The sequence below is a fragment of the Strongylocentrotus purpuratus genome, unplaced genomic scaffold (assembly GCF_000002235.5).
Source record: "Strongylocentrotus purpuratus isolate Spur 01 unplaced genomic scaffold, Spur_5.0 spur5_scaffold_6, whole genome shotgun sequence".
Classification (NCBI taxonomy): Eukaryota; Metazoa; Echinodermata; class Echinoidea; order Camarodonta; family Strongylocentrotidae; genus Strongylocentrotus; species Strongylocentrotus purpuratus.
The window spans coordinates 37628615-37647743 of record NW_022145612.1 but is presented as its reverse complement, the minus strand read 5'-3'; the positions used below and the strand labels follow the sequence as shown (position 1 = coordinate 37647743).

The 19129-nt window shown below is 34.9% G+C and overlaps 1 protein-coding gene across 1 annotated transcript in view; it reads right to left on the bottom strand.

Moving 5' to 3' along the window:
- Positions 1 to 19129, bottom strand: part of LOC575353 (collagen, 5 alpha fibrillar) — a 59866-nt gene that overhangs the window by 23062 nt on the left and 17675 nt on the right. Inside the window, exons 13-40 of the mRNA XM_030973023.1 lie at positions 19044 to 19054; positions 18352 to 18405; positions 17888 to 17935; positions 17350 to 17403; positions 16492 to 16650; positions 15802 to 15846; positions 15154 to 15207; positions 14290 to 14343; positions 12957 to 13010; positions 12129 to 12182; positions 11582 to 11680; positions 10847 to 10900; positions 10217 to 10261; positions 9512 to 9565; positions 8831 to 8929; positions 8286 to 8330; positions 7694 to 7747; positions 6748 to 6792; positions 6257 to 6310; positions 5297 to 5350; positions 4722 to 4775; positions 4393 to 4446; positions 3774 to 3827; positions 3231 to 3275; positions 2263 to 2316; positions 1451 to 1495; positions 935 to 988; positions 461 to 514 (exon numbers count right to left, since the gene is read on the bottom strand). Of these exons, the coding sequence (XP_030828883.1) occupies positions 461 to 514; positions 935 to 988; positions 1451 to 1495; positions 2263 to 2316; positions 3231 to 3275; positions 3774 to 3827; positions 4393 to 4446; positions 4722 to 4775; positions 5297 to 5350; positions 6257 to 6310; positions 6748 to 6792; positions 7694 to 7747; positions 8286 to 8330; positions 8831 to 8929; positions 9512 to 9565; positions 10217 to 10261; positions 10847 to 10900; positions 11582 to 11680; positions 12129 to 12182; positions 12957 to 13010; positions 14290 to 14343; positions 15154 to 15207; positions 15802 to 15846; positions 16492 to 16650; positions 17350 to 17403; positions 17888 to 17935; positions 18352 to 18405; positions 19044 to 19054 (1604 nt within the window). The remainder of the gene's footprint in view (positions 1 to 460; positions 515 to 934; positions 989 to 1450; positions 1496 to 2262; positions 2317 to 3230; positions 3276 to 3773; positions 3828 to 4392; positions 4447 to 4721; positions 4776 to 5296; positions 5351 to 6256; positions 6311 to 6747; positions 6793 to 7693; positions 7748 to 8285; positions 8331 to 8830; positions 8930 to 9511; positions 9566 to 10216; positions 10262 to 10846; positions 10901 to 11581; positions 11681 to 12128; positions 12183 to 12956; positions 13011 to 14289; positions 14344 to 15153; positions 15208 to 15801; positions 15847 to 16491; positions 16651 to 17349; positions 17404 to 17887; positions 17936 to 18351; positions 18406 to 19043; positions 19055 to 19129) is intronic.

Below are 19129 nucleotides of genomic sequence, written 5' to 3'. Positions count from 1 at the left end.
GGGAGAAGAGAAGGTGGGGGAGAGGGGAGTATAGAGGGAAGGGAGGTGAGAGAAAGGGAGGATGGGGAGAGAATGAGAGCGTGTACAGATATAGAGTGAGAAAAGGGGAGAAGTGGGAGATAAGATTATTATAATAATACAATATGTTTCTAGAGCGCTTAATACAATATGTTTTCTAACCCGTTTCTATAAAACGCTTTACAAAAAAAATATCATATTAAGTTGTGCAGAGAGGTAGAGAGAGAGGGGGGGGGGCAAGACAGAAGTTGACATAAGAGAGACAGTGAGATGAACATATGAAATATAAACATTTGCAAGAATACAAACGCATATAAAAGTATATATCACTATCAATGTTACGAGCTGCCAATTGAAAGTTAATGGCTGTAGTGTAGGAATCAATAGGGCTTGATTATAGGTAGGGAGTGGTATACTATCTAGTATCGAAGGCATAACTTACAGCCTCTCCACGGGTTCCTGGTGATCCAGGGGCACCACGAGATCCGCTGATTCCCTACAGGAAAAATAAAACAAGGAAGAACATGCATTGTAGTTAATCCAAAACATAAACAATTCATGGAAAATATAATACCAGAAATTTCACATGTCACGATTCGTAAAACAGTGTTTTGCAATATGTACAAATTTACTTAAAAATAAAATTGTTTGCATGGTTGCAGATAGAGTGAAAGGTAAATCTCCTTTGAACATGTTTAAAATGGCAAAATTTAAGAGAGTTATGAAATCTTCAAGAAATAGCGGTCAATTAAAAAGCTTCAATGCTATATACTGTAGATAAGAACATAACAAGTATTTGACAGGTTGACTGACGTATTTCGGCACATCATCTACCTATTAAAATGAAAATTGAATTTGTTAGAAAATTTCGGTTCAAGTTTTATCATATAGTAGAGGACAAAAGCTTGATACTTACAGATTCTCCACCCAGACCAGGGGGTCCCTGCTGTCCTGGTGGGCCAGTAGCTCCCTGTAAAGGAAAGAACACAACAACTCAGTTAAACAATCTGTTCAAGTAATCATTCAAATAATCATTTCATTATTGTTATTGAGTTCTGGCAATGCATTTTGAAATAAATTGTCCAGAAGTTAATCGCTGTTCTATGGTTAGTAGTAAAAAGGAAGTAACATTTTTGTACTAAGCTGTTTTGGACGTGTCAAAAATCGTAACATATTCACTAAATCTTGCTGAAAACCCCAAACGATGAGCATGATGAAAAACACTCAATACATTAATTGTTGCATGGGATATTACACACAATATGCCTCACGAATCATAACAAAAATAGTAATGATAAACAATTATTTTTTCATGGGAGTGTCGTGACTCGGTGATTTATCCACACTTGACTTTCAATTGAGAGGCGGAGGATTCTAATCTCAGCCCGACATCAATATACATTGACCGGATATTCATCTGCTGATTACTCACCCTCTCTCCTGCTGCTCCGGAAGCTCCATCCCTGCCTTGTGAGCCCTACGAGACAAGAAGATTCGAAACGAGATTTTAGAAAACGAGATTTTAGAAAACGAGATTCAGATTGAGAGAGTTATTCTTTGACACGAAAATGGGGACGAGGTAATGAAAACGAGAGATTCTAAACTACATCCACAAGGATATCTTTTTAAAATTAGATTCAGGACGATTGCAAATCGACCATAAAACTATTAATGCAATGTGCATATTGAAATAGTCACAACTGACAGAAGCTTTCGTCTTCATTCGAAAAGAGTAGACACCTATCTGGCGTTGGTGAATACAGATAATTATGATGACGTCAAAACTTTCAGGAAAGCTCCTTTAATTCACAAATGAATCAAAACCCACTTTCCATGCTTTGTCAGCTCATGCTAAGAGAGTCTATATGAATCGGCTTAAAGAATCAATAAAGTTCATACAGTTTTTCAGTGTTTAAGAGTTTCAAAGAGCTAACTTGTGTTAATATTTGAACGCACAGATAGTTGGTTTATTATAAATCATGATTATTCTACAAGAGGTAGAATCTTCTGTCTCGGCACGTCATATTGATATCTCTATGCTAACTTTAAAAAGAATATAATTAAACACCAACTATTTGGGACAAATTTCCCCGAGTATCTTTAAGTCTGTTCTTTCTTTCTTTCTTTATTTTAGCAATCTTTCTTTTTTTCATTATTTTCTTTTTTCCTTCAACAACTAAATCAGGAGAATCTCCATGCATGTGGCTCGATGATAATTACAAACGAAAATATGTTATAACTTACAGTTGCACCAGTCTTTCCATCGCTGCCAGCTAGACCGTCTTCTCCAGGGTGGCCCTGTACAATTAATTAGATATTTATGATGTTATTGATACAAATGATACATTGTACCAGTCTTTTTAAATTAAGTTTTTTTGTACGACTTGTTCGAACCGCGGATGTTCTCCCTGTGATCTGAATCACGTGATGTATCGTCATCAAAAGTCATAATGTACGTTACGGTGTCAGGTGTCACGCCCTGTGTCTAAGCAAGACGAGGTATATCACAAAATAGGCAAATTTCCGTTATTCAACTCATGCGTGATTTGAAACACGGAAATGTATGTTATGTATGTTGAAACACGAGGCTTGATGCTTTGGAAGTTGATAAACTAACTTTCATTATTTCTCTCTGTTCTCTATGCTCATGAAATGTGCATGTTCTATGTTTATTTTCGAACTATGAATCAACGGCACCGTTGCACACCATCGAAAGATTATTAGGAGTATACTGTTCTTCTGATTCCACTATGGAAGAAACTGTTCATAAATTCTTGAAAAGGTTAATGTATTGTAATTGTGATAGAATGTTCTTCACACATAATATCTATGTGCCACATTTTAAATATCAAATGGTGTATTTTATTTTGTTTAAGAAAAGGCTTCTCATTGACAATTTTCAACCTAAATATGTTAATTACAGATGATAACAGCGTTGCCATGTAGTCAATAAAGGTCGGAAGTTTGTTATTAGGTATGCGCATGGCTTTTATAATGAACAGTGAAACTGTGGTGATAATGGTGCCTACTGTTTGTGCCGATCGGCAGTCATGGCACTCCAGCCAAAGTGTCAATTGGCACTTGTGGCAAATGAAGGCTTAATGGTGTGGCGACAGCGGAGGGATATCTAACGCCAATTCATCGAAGTGTTTGTGCGTATTGCATGATAAACCCAATTTACTTTAAGATATACCAACAAAAAATAGACTTACATTTTCTCCTGTCGATCCTGGGGTTCCGGCTGAACCTGGTGATCCCTGAAGTGAGGATAAACAAAGATAAACCGATTGAGCTAAAATAGTCAATTTATACACAAGAAAATAAAGATAAACGTATCGTTTGATAGGTCTATAGACATATACTGATATAGATCGATATACAGACGGAAAGATACATTCCACAGATGAAACTATCCTAACCCCCCTTTTTATTTTGCCACAAACCATTCTTGAAATTGATGAGTGCTAATAGCTGGCAAAACTCCATTATCAGATTATTGTCTACAACAAATAGCACAATAATTAAATCGATTTTTTTTTTTTTTAAATAAATATTTTAAATAAATTATATAAATAGATTTTAATTTAGAATTTACAGAATTCAAATGAAAAATGTCAAAATCATTTCTTACAAAAGAACCCTAGTGGGACATAAGTTGGTAGAAAATGAAAACAAATATTAACTCGACAAATATGAACTATCAGATATATTGGTTTGGGAGATGGATAGATAGTTATCATTGATCATATTCTCACCCTAGTTCCTGCTTCTCCGGGGGTTCCAGCGGCTCCTGCCTCTCCGTTGTCTCCCTAGCAACAGATAACAATAAAACAAAATTACATAGATGTTCGGAATAATTTTTAGTTCATCCATACATTTAAAGACATTTTCTTTGATTAATATTATGGCACTTCTTTTGTTAACTGTTATTCAAAAATTCATCCAAAATTCATTGTAAGATTTTATAGAGCACTGTTTCTCCGGCAATTTATTTTTGTTTTCTACTACTACAACGGTTTATGGTGATGAATTAATCATTTTACAGTGCATTAGGTTTTACCAGTTTTCTTATACAGGCAAAGAATTCCATATAATGATCTTTATTTGGCTATAAATAAAATACTATGTGTAATCATTCAGGAAACACAACAAATGATTTTGATAACAAAGACCTAATAAAGAAAATTATATTTTTGTCATAAGTTACTGTATATTGTTAAAACCGCTTAAAAGAAGATCTTGTTGAATGCACGACTTTTCCAACCATACAACAGAAAATGCTACAGTTAATCTGAGACTAATGAAAACTCTTTGCATCAATTTCTCGAGTGTTATTAAAATATAAAAAACAAACTCGAAAATGTAAATGCTTACCAGAGTTCCCTTCAGACCACCAGCTCCAAGGAGACCTGGAGCTCCACTAGGTCCCTAAAATGAACCATAATCAGAAGGAAGAATTTAAATCAAGTTGACCAACAAGACCAAATTGTTTATTAGAACATGTGTTAGTATTAAAACGATTCAGTAAGTACACATTAGACATCGAGTCAGCCTAACATGCAGCAAGATGTGAACTAGTATTTACACGAACTAAAGCATACTACTAGGGTTTTAAAAAGATACGCACAAATTAAATCAGCCTCCAAAATTATAAAAAAACAGGATCTTACTGATTAATTATGAAGTAAAAGTGCAGTACTTACAGGTTCTCCCATAGATCCACGAGATCCAGTTGGTCCAGTTAAACCTTGTTCTCCCTGTGAAAACACAGATACATGTATATGACATCAATAAAAACATCATCTAAGCTATTGATGCTTGCAGAAGAAACAAAATACAACATGTATCCCCTAAAACAAAACAAAAATCTTAAATGATAGATACAAGAAATAAAACAAAATGGAAGTAAAATAAAATAATGATGAACTACGGTATGGTAATTTTTTTATTTCCAGGATTTAAAAAACGACTTTAGGATACATCTAACATATAGGTTTTGCGTTTGAGCTATTTCGTCAGTTAATAAACGCGAGTAATATGTTGACTATAGCGCGAAAGCTCAATAGTAGAGCAGTGGTGTCGTAATCTTCATTAACTAGTCCTTCGGAGAGGACTTTAAGCCCTTGGTCCCCTGGTTTCTTGGTCACAAGCTTGCAAATTCATTCTTAGTAGTCAAGTAAAACAAACAATAAACAATGTTGACTATATAACTTTAACCATTTTAAATTCTTCCTTGTTATCAGTATTCGAAGCTACCATTTATATGAACTATACTTACAGACTCTCCCTGGCTTCCAACACGTCCTTGCTCTCCGACTATTCCACGCTGGCCCTGTAGTCAAGAAAAGGTAGTATTTCAGTGTGCATGTTTTTTCTTGTTTAAGTCAGAAATGTTACTTTAAGAGAGAATAGATGTTTTGAATTTGCAATATTTATGAATTTAAATTTATGCTTAACCGGGTCGATTCTAATGTGAACTGGCTTTGGGTCACGTTTTAAGCATAAAGTTGTGATTGTAAAGGGATGATTCAGCAAATGCAATTTTACAAATAAGTTCGTCCATAATTTCACAATAAAGAATAATATAATAAAACAAATATAATAAAAAAAATTAAAAGTGCTTGCTCTTCGGTGAAAACTATCGATAGTTATAATTATCCTCGATGCTCATTCCGTAATGTATGCATTTTATTTTCTATTGATGTTTTTAAAGTCTCTTTTGTTCCCCTCACCCCTACATCACCAAGAAAATTGAATACAATTCGATGTGTGAAGAACCATTAATAAACATCCGTTACTTCTTTGAAAATGGAACCTACGTTTATTTTTTAGAATCCACAGCTTATTTGTATACAATATCTCCATACATTAAACTGAATAATAATGATAATAATAATAATAATAATAATAATTATAATAATAATAATATCCGCTCCGTATAAAGCGCTTTGCCATTAACTGAGCAAAGCGCTTAATACTCCAGTCACGTGGATTTAGTTCTCAATCTGCACATTTCAGTGCGCATTCTCCACTCCCTGGTGAGCATTCCACTAGTCACCCTTGTACGGGCGCACACATGCTAATCCAATCACAATGACGTTCGCATCCTACCGGGAACATTTCAGTGCGCATTCTCCACTCCCTGGTGAGCATTCCACTAGTCACCCTTGTACGGGCGCACACATGCTAATCCAATCACAATGACGTTCGCATCCTACCGGGAACCCGTAAAACTTACCCTAGATCCGGCGGCTCCACGGGGACCATCCACACCAACAAATCCGATCAATCCCTTTCAAGAAAAAGGAATGAGATTGTGAGTTAGAATTTTGTGACAAATTAATCCTTACTTTTACAGTCAAGATGAACAATTGTTTGAATTTTTCAACATGTGAACAAGGAATAGTTTTCAAATGAATGCATCGCTTATTCTAAAATGTGTAAATTATGTACACAATACGTACGAAATTCAAAAGCCTTTCTAATAATGCCTAATGCTTTATTACACAGTTTTATTTGTATTTGAAAACGAAGATTTTACTTTTAGTCATGTATACATGCAGTTTCCCCATATGTTCATTCTTGTTCTAAGTCAAATTGAGAACAAATGCTGTACTAATTTTGCAATTGTCTTTAAAATGGTCTGTGCTATCATATAATTCATTTGGACATTCAACTGTGTAGCTTTATTTTTCTCAAATTCAAATTCAAATTCAAACAGGTACTTACTGGGTTTCCACGTTCGCCATCGATTCCTTCAATACCAGTTGTGCCCTAGAACAAAAGAAAATAAATCATTTTCAGTATGATATGATGGATGGACTAAAACAGCAAAAACAACATTTGCCATTAATAATTCAGGTGCTTGTTCTTCTGACATCACGTGACAATTATTTCGGAATGCAACAGTTTTTAAACAAGTGTCCACTTTCTACCCCCTCCCCCCCCCCAGACCAGTTCTTCCCTTCTTCCTTCCTCGCTCCCTCCCCTCTCTCTCTCTCTCTCTCTCTCTCTCTCTCTCAATCTCTCTCTTTCATTTTATTATCTTTATAAGTTCAATGCTCCAGTGACAATCGATCTACCGAATAGCTCACTTGAACTTTTGACTAAACACTAAAACTAACTTTAACCTTAGCCTAACTATTGTTTAATGTTAGTCTCGTATGCTCCTGTGAACGAAAATCAACTTATGCACTTGATACGAATCTTCCGAATCAACTGCGGCACATAACAAGCTCCGGTGACAATTGATCCGCGGTCAATTTCCTCTATCAACCGCATTCTTTACCGCTGCCTTTGACCAAACACCTTACCTAACCCTTCACCTAAACCTAACACTAACCTAAAATTAAAATTGCAACCCGCACCTTAACCCTATACCTTGGAAATCTTGAACGATATAAGTCCGGAGCAATTTTCGCCGGAACAAATTTCGGATCAGGGACTTTTCTTGATCTTATTAGACTCAGACTCAGACTCAGACTCAGACTCAGACTCAGACTCAGCGTGGCGGAACGGGTTGCACAGATGAAGACATGGCCCTAGTAAATGGGACGGCCATCGCAGCCATCAGGCGATGGAAGAACTTAGTTTAATTTAATTTAATTTAGGAACTTTACATTAATCTTGATCTAAGGAGACACAAACGAACGAAGCGACTTTTCTACAATCTTACCTGGGTTCCGGGTGCGCCGTTCTGTCCTGGCAAACCCAGGTCTCCTGCAATACCCTGTAACCAAGCACATGAAAGTCAGAATGAATGACAAGAAGGAGAAAAAAAACGAAAGATAGTCTGACGCTAGCATGCATTTGAAAACCCAGTACATTAAAACCAGAAACTGCTTTTTTTATATTTTGTAATAGCAATTATTATTCACAATCTGTTCATGCTGGAATAGGGCTACAGCAAGCGGGGCTCACCATGCCTAGATGTCGTGTAGAGGGGGGGGGGGGGGGGGGAGGTCCACACGACATGGAGACGAGCAATATGCTGCTGCTTTCATTATCACCCCTGCCCTCATTATAATTATAAGAGTTGTGTGTTGTAGTATTCTAACTCGGGGACCACCACAACGCAAACGCGAAGCTATATAAATTACAACTATTGTCATAATAATTCCATTTTGTAAGATACACGTAATTTCGAATTGGGAAAAAAAATAAGAAGTTTGTGTTTAACACTAAAACAACATATGCCCCACATACCATGTCAACTCTCTATCACAACCTCAGTAATACAAAATTTTAACATGAACTGGATTACTTACAACTTCTCCCATAGAGCCACCATCGCCGTTTGCTCCGGGTGTTCCCTAAAAAGAAAAGAAAAAGCAAAGTTAAATCTTATCAATATATCTATAATGATCACCACAAATTAGCTGTCATGTATTTGAAACATGAACTGAGTTCTGATTGCGGGTGAAGTTGTAATTCTAAGACACAAACAAAAAGAAATGCTCGTACTATCATTCTACGTTATAATTTGCCCGCAGGATTTCACTTTTGTGTTTATTGTTTATATGGTAGGATCCATAATTCAATGGAAAAATGTTTGATCAGATCTACTTCATATAAACACCCTATATCTCTTTCTCCCCTCCCCCTCTCTCTCTCTCTCTTATTCTCTCTCTCTAACTTAAATAAAAGGTTTAAAAGGCTTATTCTGTCTCCCCTTCTCTCTCTCTCTCTCTCTCTCTCTCTCTCTCTCATTACTTGATTTGGAACTCAACTTTCCCTATACTGATCAATAAGGAAACAACAAACTTAAAAATAAAACACCTAACAAATGCAGGAGGGAGGGATGGGTACTTACCGGTGCTCCGGCACTTCCATGAGCGCCACGCTTGCCAGTCTCGCCCAGCAGACCGACTGTACCGGGTGTTCCTTGTTCTCCAGAGCTTCCAACTTGTCCCTGTGTCCAAACGAAATTATAATAATGATGATTATGGTGATAATAATAAGAAGAAGTAGAAGTAGAAGAAGAAATATGATAATAATAATAATAATAAGTACCATAATGATAATTATAATGATATTCATCATGATAATGTCACCAATAAAACACCAAACTCATTTATCTCCAGGTACAATAATGGGGATCAGTTTTTTCCAGGGGAATACCAATTAATTTGTATTTTACCTGTTCATATGCTCGTGTATTTATCTATTTTGTTTTTGATGCTGTTATTTGTTTTATTCTTACCAAACTGGTAATATGTGCTACCCTGTATAAATATCAGAAATAAATCAATAAACAAATAGTCATCCTGTTACAGTAGCACTCTTTGAATGTATGCGAGAGGAAATCTACTTTAATACGGGGAATTAAATAAATGTGGTTCATGCTTAAAAAGTAGAATCTACTCGCAAAAATCATTCAACCACTTCTTTTGACTAGGTTCCACAAGTATTTGAAATGGATTTAAATCCAATGGAAGTGATCCCCAATATGACTCCTTAAACGAGTGAATTTTCTAACACTCCTGACTTTTACCTTGGCTCCGCTCAACCCGACTGCTCCGGAAACGCCCATAGGTCCGGTGTTACCCTAGAGAGAGAGAGAGAGAGAGAGAATTCAAATAAGAAAATAAAATATAGAGTTCACTGCTTGGTAAAAGTTGTTCGGTATTGCCAGTGAATTGTTATTATATGATTAAAAGTGAAAAGACAATATATATGTTTTAATCACATGAATTTGAATTACATATTGTCAACATGAACAATCTCAGCTCATGATTTACACTTTTTATTTAATATTTATAGATTAATCTTCATAGAAATTACGTTTCATGCAAATTTACAAACATATCCGATAGAAGGCTGTAAAATTCAGAGACCTAAAGTGTTCAATTGATTATTCCTAAACATGTATCTTAAACTTCAATGAACCTTTTCTTATTTATAATGATGAATATATCAATATAGCAGGAACATATATTGTCATATTTTCACAATTTTCATTTCCCTTATACTTTGACATACACTCTCAATATAAAGTAATGGACATGTAATGATAAGCGCTTACACAACGCATTTTGCTAGGGTATTATTAGGGGTATGTTATTATATTTCTTTATGCTTTTACAAGTAATGTTATAATATTACTTTACATTTTAGGGTAATGGTTATAAGTATTCTTTTCTGTCCCATTAAATTGCCGAAACAATCACAAACATTGACAAATTCAAAGAATACTTACAATGCGTCCATTATCTCCAACTTCGCCAGTGCTTCCGCGTTCTCCCTGTAAACAAATAAACAAAAACAAATGTTTAACAGAATTGGAACTTTCAGATCGGCATCGTTTACTGTAATCTATTATGTCACCCTGCATTTGGAGAAGAATATAGTACATTTGAATTCTTTAAGATCACAAATGTGGTGTGGTCTTTTTTTCTTTTTCTGTTTTTGTTCGCATCGATGTAGTATACAGATCGACATAAATCCGAAATGATAATTTCGAAAACATGCGGTTGATCAGATCTAAAAATGAGAACATACAATCAATTTCAATCACGATTGCTCAACGCAATTTACGACTCGCTGGTCATGGCTATAGAGCTAAATACCAAGCTGTGTTGGACGTCATCTGCTATAGGCTGCCCCTCCAAAACAGGGACCGACGCCCCCCACATTCAGGGATGAGCTTGCATTTCATCTTAATCTTGAGATAGAAGACACTATTAAAGATCGTGATGGAACAAAGCAAACGGCGTCAAAGATCGGACTCCATCTCAACTAGTATACAGGTGTCATATGATGACGATGAGAAAGGGATGAGAAAGGGTGACTCCTTATAAAAATACGAAGAAAATCGGTCTTTACTTACGACAATTCCCTTTTGTCCAGTTTGTCCAGTTGATCCAGGCAGTCCACGAGCTCCCTAGGTTTATAGAAAAAGAAATCCGACATTAAATTTTGAAGCTCCGATATTATAGAAAAAGAAATTATTGAGATAAAAGTTATGATTTCAAGCACTGATGAAGAACTTGGGTATTGATTAACCATTATCGTTTGTGAAGTGTTTTACATACGTATCCCGAAAAATAAATGAACAGTCTGAAGGATTCAAAGTGAGGGGGAAATGTGTCTGATATCGTATAAAGGTATCTTTAATAGCAAAACAAAATGATTTGAAGTATAGTGTCGATGTAAACTTGCAAAGTGGCTGATGTAAGGGGCATTAGATAGGTAAACAAACCTTTGTCTCATTTGCCACTTGGCACGTTCGCTGGTTTGCAAAGGTTGCCGATCAGCACAGACAACACGTAATTACTACCTTATAGTGCAAAGTGAAAAAGGTCTCAGTAAAACCTAAAAACTACAGTTTCATCAGACAAAAAGCATTGTCTAAGAAATCTCGAGATACGAGGTAACAATCAGTTGGTTTTATATAACAAGAGCACGTGAACGGTTCAAATATAATGTTCAAACAACAGTAATAATACCTTTTGAATGAAGCTCGATTACAAACTGAGCATTATCTTGGTTTTTTCTCTTCTATATACTATACACTAAGTAGATTATATTCGTTTTAAGAGAAATATCTGAATGAAATACTTACAGCGTTTCCAATTGCTCCCACGGATCCGCCAACACCTTCGAGTCCAGCGCTTCCAGATTCTCCCCTATCTCCACGGGCTCCCTTCCTTCCGAACATACCCTATCAAGTGAAATGCAGAAACTTTTTTTTAATTTTCTAACCTATTTTTAATAGCTGTCAGATAAATTTTGACTTTAAAAAAAAAAAAATCAGTTTATCATTTTATCAAAGTCAAGTCTAAATAACCCATTTAAAGGGTTAACATTCATTACATATGATTTGATGTGATATGATTCTGCCGTCTTCTGCTAAGTACATGTAAATAAACACATTTACACAGGTGCTTATACAACTAATATGCCATTAAAAAAATACAGTACAAAATATATTCTGATGATGCTCAAAATTGTGGTTTTAAAATGGCGTAGAAAACTTGAGCCTTTTTCGGATCATGAAACATCTACTCGAAAAGATGCCTAAGGGAAATTGAAATGTAGATACAGAAGACCGGATGTGATAAAGAAGGGAGTAATTTAATTTTTAATCTGACAATCGGAGCTCAACTTACGGTCCATCCTTTGTGTCCAGGAGCTCCATTTCTTGCAGGGGATCCAGCAGACCCCTGTTAATCAAAGATAGATAATTAAATTACAAAATAAATAAAATAAATAAATAAAAGTAGAGATATAAATAAATTTAAGAATTATTATATAAATATATAAAACACGTAACAATCATAATATGAATAATAAATGAATATAACAAGGTTCTGAAAAAAATATTGACAAATTGTAGATGATTAAAATCAGAAGCGAGTAATCTAATTGTTAGTAATATTTTAGATGTAAATAAAATGTAATATGTTAGATGTAAATAAAATGTAATATTTTAGACGTAAATAAAATGTAATCTTTTAGATGTAAATAAAATGTCATAAACCAAAGGGTTAGAATCTAAGATTTTTTCTGTTATCTTTCTCTCTCTCTCTCTCTCTCCTTTATTTATTCCTACTAGTCCATGAACTGCAACTATTCAACATCCGTGACCATTCACAACAGACTAATTTTAATAATACTTTAGGCTCCTCCAGTAAATCAAATTTTTTCGAGACATGTCTTTTACATGTGCAATTATGTTGCTGTACTTCCGATTTATATCAAATTTGGTTCTCATTGTTATTTTCTTACTGATATAAATGATACGTTTTAGAAATAAGTCGTTCAAAGATATTCAAAGAGATGTTCGAATGTGAATATCATTTCGGAAACTTACATCATAAATTTAATATCATATATCTGATTTATTACTGTATGGTTAGTATCTTGTTTGAATTATCTTGTTGTAAATAAGTAAACTTTGAATTAAGTCTGTCATAATGAACAAAAAGTGAACTTACAGGTCGTCCGGGTTCACCGGGGAATCCGAGTTGTCCCAGGGCGCCATTCTTGCCCTATGAAGTTAGGAGGGAGAAGATCATACGAGCCGTTTAATTTTCAGGTGGTGTACTCCTACTGAATATACACTGTTGCCTATAACGTTGGATAATTTTGTTTCTTACCTTCTTTTTTAATGAAATGAATGTGAAAGTATAATTTATTCTTGATAGATAATGTTTTGTTTCTTCTCAGAAATGTATTGATCAATCTCCATAAAGTTCTGGAAGAGATCAACTTTATCTGTCAAGAATAAATCATATTGTCACAATGATTTCATGAAAAGAGGTAAGAAAAGAAATTATTCAAACTTTATCGGCAGCAGTGCATATTTATATATACTTATATATATATATATATATATATATATATATATATATATATATATATATATATCATATCAATGGATAAAATCCTGCAATTATTGTTATCTATATAAGGCTTCCAAGTGGTACAATAAATCAGTGTATCTAGTATCTTTAGCGCTGTACTCGGATGAATCACCAATATTATTTTCGTATTGCTCAGTCATCTGGGAACTTCAACTACCGATATCGATTTCACACGAAAACAAAGCCATATTTACCGAGGTAAGACAAATTTTGTTATTTTTCTAGTCATCCCGATATAGATAATTATAATAATATCATATGGCTTTGTTTTCGTGTGAAACAAGAACATATTGCTCTCGCTATGACAATATTGGACTCGTCTTCGACTCGTGCAATATTGTCATAGCTCGAGCAATATATTCTTGTATCACAATCAAAGCCATTCAAAATTAAATAAATACGATCAGCAGCGATTCACTTAGCTGAAGAATATGATCAGAGCATCGTATAATGCTACTGTGTAATGTCTACGTCACAATTTTTTTACCCAATGTGACTTTTATGACGCGTCAATGTAGTTTTTATTTGAAGCCTCCTGTTATTCAATCACACGTCTGTTGCTAAAAATTACATTATATATGTTTTCTAAGAACTGAAGAGAAGCTAAGTCATCAGAAAAATAAGAAATAATACGTGGTCAAACTTAATTTAAAAAAAATATGCAAAGTTTTTTACTAAAGGACACAAAAAAGAGGTGCTATATATACTCATCAACTGAATACAACTGTTATTATCATTACGTTTGACTGAAACCAAGTTTTAACGATTCCGCCTATCATGTCGATACTATCAAGTTAACCTATAAAATATCATAACAGAAATAATGTAATCATGCATGTCTCATCGCCTCTAAATAAAATATTATGTCGAAATTCAACTTTAACCTTTGAACTTTGACACTTACATCATCTCCATCAGGACCGTCTTCACCACGTGGTCCGCGTGGTCCAGCAGAACCCTGGCCAGACATGACAAAGATAATAATAATAATGATAATGATGGTATTAATATCAAGGGCAATATATACGATTATATCAATAATCATTAAGAAAATAATAGTTGTGACAAATTCAATAACTAAATAATTCAATAATGATAATGAAAATAATACTGAACCGATGGTCATTGAACAAAAACATTAAGGTCAGACGAAAGAATTATAAGGTATAATGACAATAAAAAGATTATCATTTTATATAAACTTTGTGTGCAAAACAAAATTAAAACAATTTGTTATGAATACTATAGCATTGGAAAAGGGCATTTTGAGAGAAATCTGCAAATATGCGGGCTTCTGACAAGTTTTCAATATTCAGCAACGGATTGATTCTCTTGGTGACAATTGATGGTTCTTTCAACACACAAGCTCCGAATCATGATTTGATGCACGCTGACGATGGTCTAGTACTTAATTTGTAAGTGAATATCGCTCGACTAGCCTACCCTTTCTGAGATCTACTTTTTTTTTACCCCCTCAGTTCAATCAAGCAACATAAATTATGTTTATTTATTCTCAAACTTAAATGTACTCTGTAAAGTAATTTTATTACTTAGATACTTATTAGTATTCGTTACTCGTATAATTAATTTGTTCTATTATATATTGTTATATTATAGGGTTTATATAAGTTATTTTAATTTTGGATATTTGAGTGGAATAATTAATGAAATCAAATCAAAAATCAAATCAACAGGAAGTTGAAACCCACTGATTATTTATAAAAAGATAACAAAATGAAAGATATAGAAATAAAAATTGAAAACTTACGATAGGTCCAGAAGGTCCTGATTGTCCAGAGGGTCCACGCATACCAGCAGGTCCCTGTAGAAGAAAAAGTTGTATTTGTAAAGTGGGGTTGTAGGCTGAGACAAGGTAGAGGGCGGCACACCAATTGGATGACGTGATGTTGCACATAGGCCAGAGTCATTTACCGTCTTGTAATGTTATGTCAGTTGTGGGCGGTAACAAAATGTCACGCAATTTCATTTTTCACAATTTGGATTTGATTCTTTAGAGTACTTTACTTTACTTTACAAAAATGTTTGCTTGCAATTAAATAACAGTTGGGCGAACAAGAGTCCATGAAGATTTCATCATGTATAGCTGCCTTATTTTGATAACAGTTGAAATGTATTTTTATCATCCGGGATACCCATGGCGACCGCAACGGAATGACTTCCTCCCCATATTTAGTTACCTCACAGAGTGCGATGTGAGGAATATTTACAGAGTACTAAATAGTTGGAACACTGTCGTTGCAGCGAAGGGCAGTCAAACAAAATAGAGATTAGATTTTTGCTAATTACGGGTATTGCAAACATCTCGGACTTCCCAATAACCTTAACATCGTAGACTTCTCATGTGCTATTCTTATCATCTTAACACCAAATATGGACAATTGTGTCAAAGGCTTACTCGGTTTCCACGGGTACCAGCATAACCAGCCGATCCAGGTAGTCCCTGAAAAGAAAAGAAATGAAATGATACAAATTTGAAGAGAAAATGATATTTGCAACTAGTCAAATGTCCACCAATATGGTATCAACGATATCTACATTAATAGCTCAATAATCTAGATGTATGATTCTTTTTTTATGAAATAAAGCTAAACATTTTAGAATGTGTAATGGTAGCGAGACAACAGAGAGAACAAACACTATTATATCTTTTAAAAAAACTCATATTTGCAGTTAAACAGAAAGTTTTAAGCCGTGTAAATTTGACATTGAACTTTGTCCGTCCGTTTAGAAAGACGATGAAGAAAGCCAAGATAAACAGATTCACAATACTATTGCCGGGTATTTTAATACAATGTGTGTAGTAATTCCAAACGAGACAATATCTGAAAGGATTACTCTCGCGATATCACTCCTTGTACGCATAAAAAACTACAAAGAAGGTTAAACAAATAATAAATAGATTAAAAAATATTAAATAATTATTAATAAATTAATTTATGATCTGGAATTATATCAGGTTCGGCTGCCAAAGTACATTCTGTTCCAAGAGTTTACCGAGAAGTTACTTTTTAGTTCAGCAATCTCCCCGCTTTTTGTTTATTCTGAATATGCCATTATAATTTATGAACACGGCCCCATCTCTTACCACTGCCATTGCTCCACGCATGTATGGGAAGGCAGCTGCGTTCCAACTTGGTCCCTTTGAGGTTTGGGCAGCGGCGGCAACTTCACCAGTTGGTCCGGGGGGTCCAGGGGGTCCAGGGCGTCCACGTCCTCCAGATCGACCGTCGCGACCATCCTCTCCCTGAAGGAATAGACAGAGATAGAGACGATGAGAGAGGGAGAGAGAAGGAGAGAGGGATATAGACCGAGAGAGGAAGAGAGAGAGAGAGAGAGAGAGAAGGGGAGAGAGGGAGAGAGGGGGAAGAAGAAGAAGGAGGAGAAGAAGAAGAAAAGATAATACAGATGTCAAATAAAATTTAATCGCATAAATATACATATAGCTCAAGCAATTTTCATTAGCTTATATGCATTATATATTTTGTTTCACTCATGTAAATGGGAACATATAAAGTATATTCGACATATTCGTATTATGCTCATTTGCAGTTTCTACATACATGTATAATAATAGGCAAAGCATACGTGAAGTAGATTTTGGTATAGGTAAAGAAAGTACGGCTAATCATCATTTACTCTATGTATATATATATATATATCCAACAAAGTCTGCCCATGAAGTATCATCCATTGTCCAGCCGCAGACGTCTGAAACATCGACAGAACAAGGCTTAATCTTACAAAGAGTTGAGATTCATCGCAGTCGATTGCAAGTTACATTGAAATTCGTACCGATCGCGACTCTAAATATGCCTATTTAGGACTTTATGAAGAGATGGAAGATTTGCGATATACTTGAGGACTTGCAATGTATACAGACCAATCAAAACCCTTCATAAGACCAGGCCGACCCACGGTTACTTTTATTTTGTTTCAGACTTACACGAGATCCAGGGGGTCCACCAAGTCCATTGGGTCCACGGCGTCCACGGTATCCCTGAATAGTAAAGGTTAAACAGAAAATGAAGGCAACGATAATAATGAATGCATTACTGGGAACATGTTTTTATTTCGGTAGCCGTTCTAGAGGGGGTTTAGGGTGTGAGCACGTATTGAATATATATATATATTCTCATAGAACCGCTCCTGCATTTACTTTGTTCTGGCGTCAAGTCATGGGGTTATTGATTGTTTTTAACGCTTACATTAATGCAATATAGCGGATATTAAAGTATATGATAGATGTATTTATATTTATGCAGATTATATGCAGATGTTATGTAAATATTCATCTACACATTCGAAATATCCCCCAAATGAACATGGACAATGACTCGATTTCCATCACACCATTTCATATGTAAAATAATAATTTGAGCCAGTTCCTCTCGAAGTGGATTTACATAACCAGAACTTGATATCTATAATGTTGTAATAATCGCATGCGGGATATGATTTTAGATTTCTGCAGATATACTTACAACTGTTCCGGGTAGTCCAGCACGTCCAGGGGGTCCTACCATACCAGGCTGGGTTTAATAAAACAAACAACATAAATAATCAACTACTACTGCTGCTGTTGCTCCTGTTAAAACTGCTACCATACTACTACTACAATTACTACTACTACTACTACTACTACTACAACTCACGATGATAAAAATAATAATAATAATAAGAAGAATCATAATAATAGTGATAATAATAACCATTATCATAATCATAAAGAAAACCATTATCATAATCATAACAATAGCAAGAGTCATAATAACAATAATAATAATGATGATAACAATAATAATAATAATATTCAAGAAGGATTGTTCGAGTACCAAGATTCTGGAACAAAAATACTCGAGGCCAATCAAATACACAGTGATTTTAATAGCTATTGTCACTCGATACTGATAAGAAGTTTCATGAAATATGTGGAGTGTTCTCTTACTGGAATCTCGAAGGGTTCGCCTCTAGCACCCTTAGGTCCGGGTCGCCCTTGAACCTGATAAAAGACAAATAAGGAAGTTTTTATAATTAGTTTGTGCTTCGATATAGGATTGATAATCTTTAGGAGATAGTTCAGTCAATTCCCCACTACCGAACTGTTATGATGTCTATTGCAGTTCATGTTGTTCAATGCTATTGGCTTGTGGAATCTCTGAATCAATATACTGTTTCATATAACTTCGTTTTTGTTTTTTTTTGTTTTTTTGTGGCCGTATAACCATGAGTTGATGAGCGTGTATAGACTATACTGTCGCTCTTTAGATGAATTCAAGAATGCTAAATCGTTCCTTGATAAACCGTTCTAAGAAATATGTAAACTCTTAGTTCAGTTTCTTCCTTAACTTCTAAAGGAAATATATATAGATGGAAACTAATTCACGCCATCTAACTATCCAACGTGTTGATTTTTAGTGCCCAAACCTATACCATGCATTCTGACAATTCAATACTTCTTGACTTGACATATTTTGTTATTAATTTAAATACGAGTTCTAAGTGTGAGTTGCATCATTACTATCTCTTTAACATGTTAAACCCGTTCACCACTAAATTATCAAATTCCCTTAGCCTTAATAAAATACAGGAGTTCCAGAAACCCGTAAACAATGGATTAAGTTTAAGGGGCAAACTTACTGGAGGGGGCTCTGGAGATGATCATCCAACCAGGCAGAAATTAGCATCCATCGCGGAGTAGAGGAATGAAATGAAGGGATACAGCA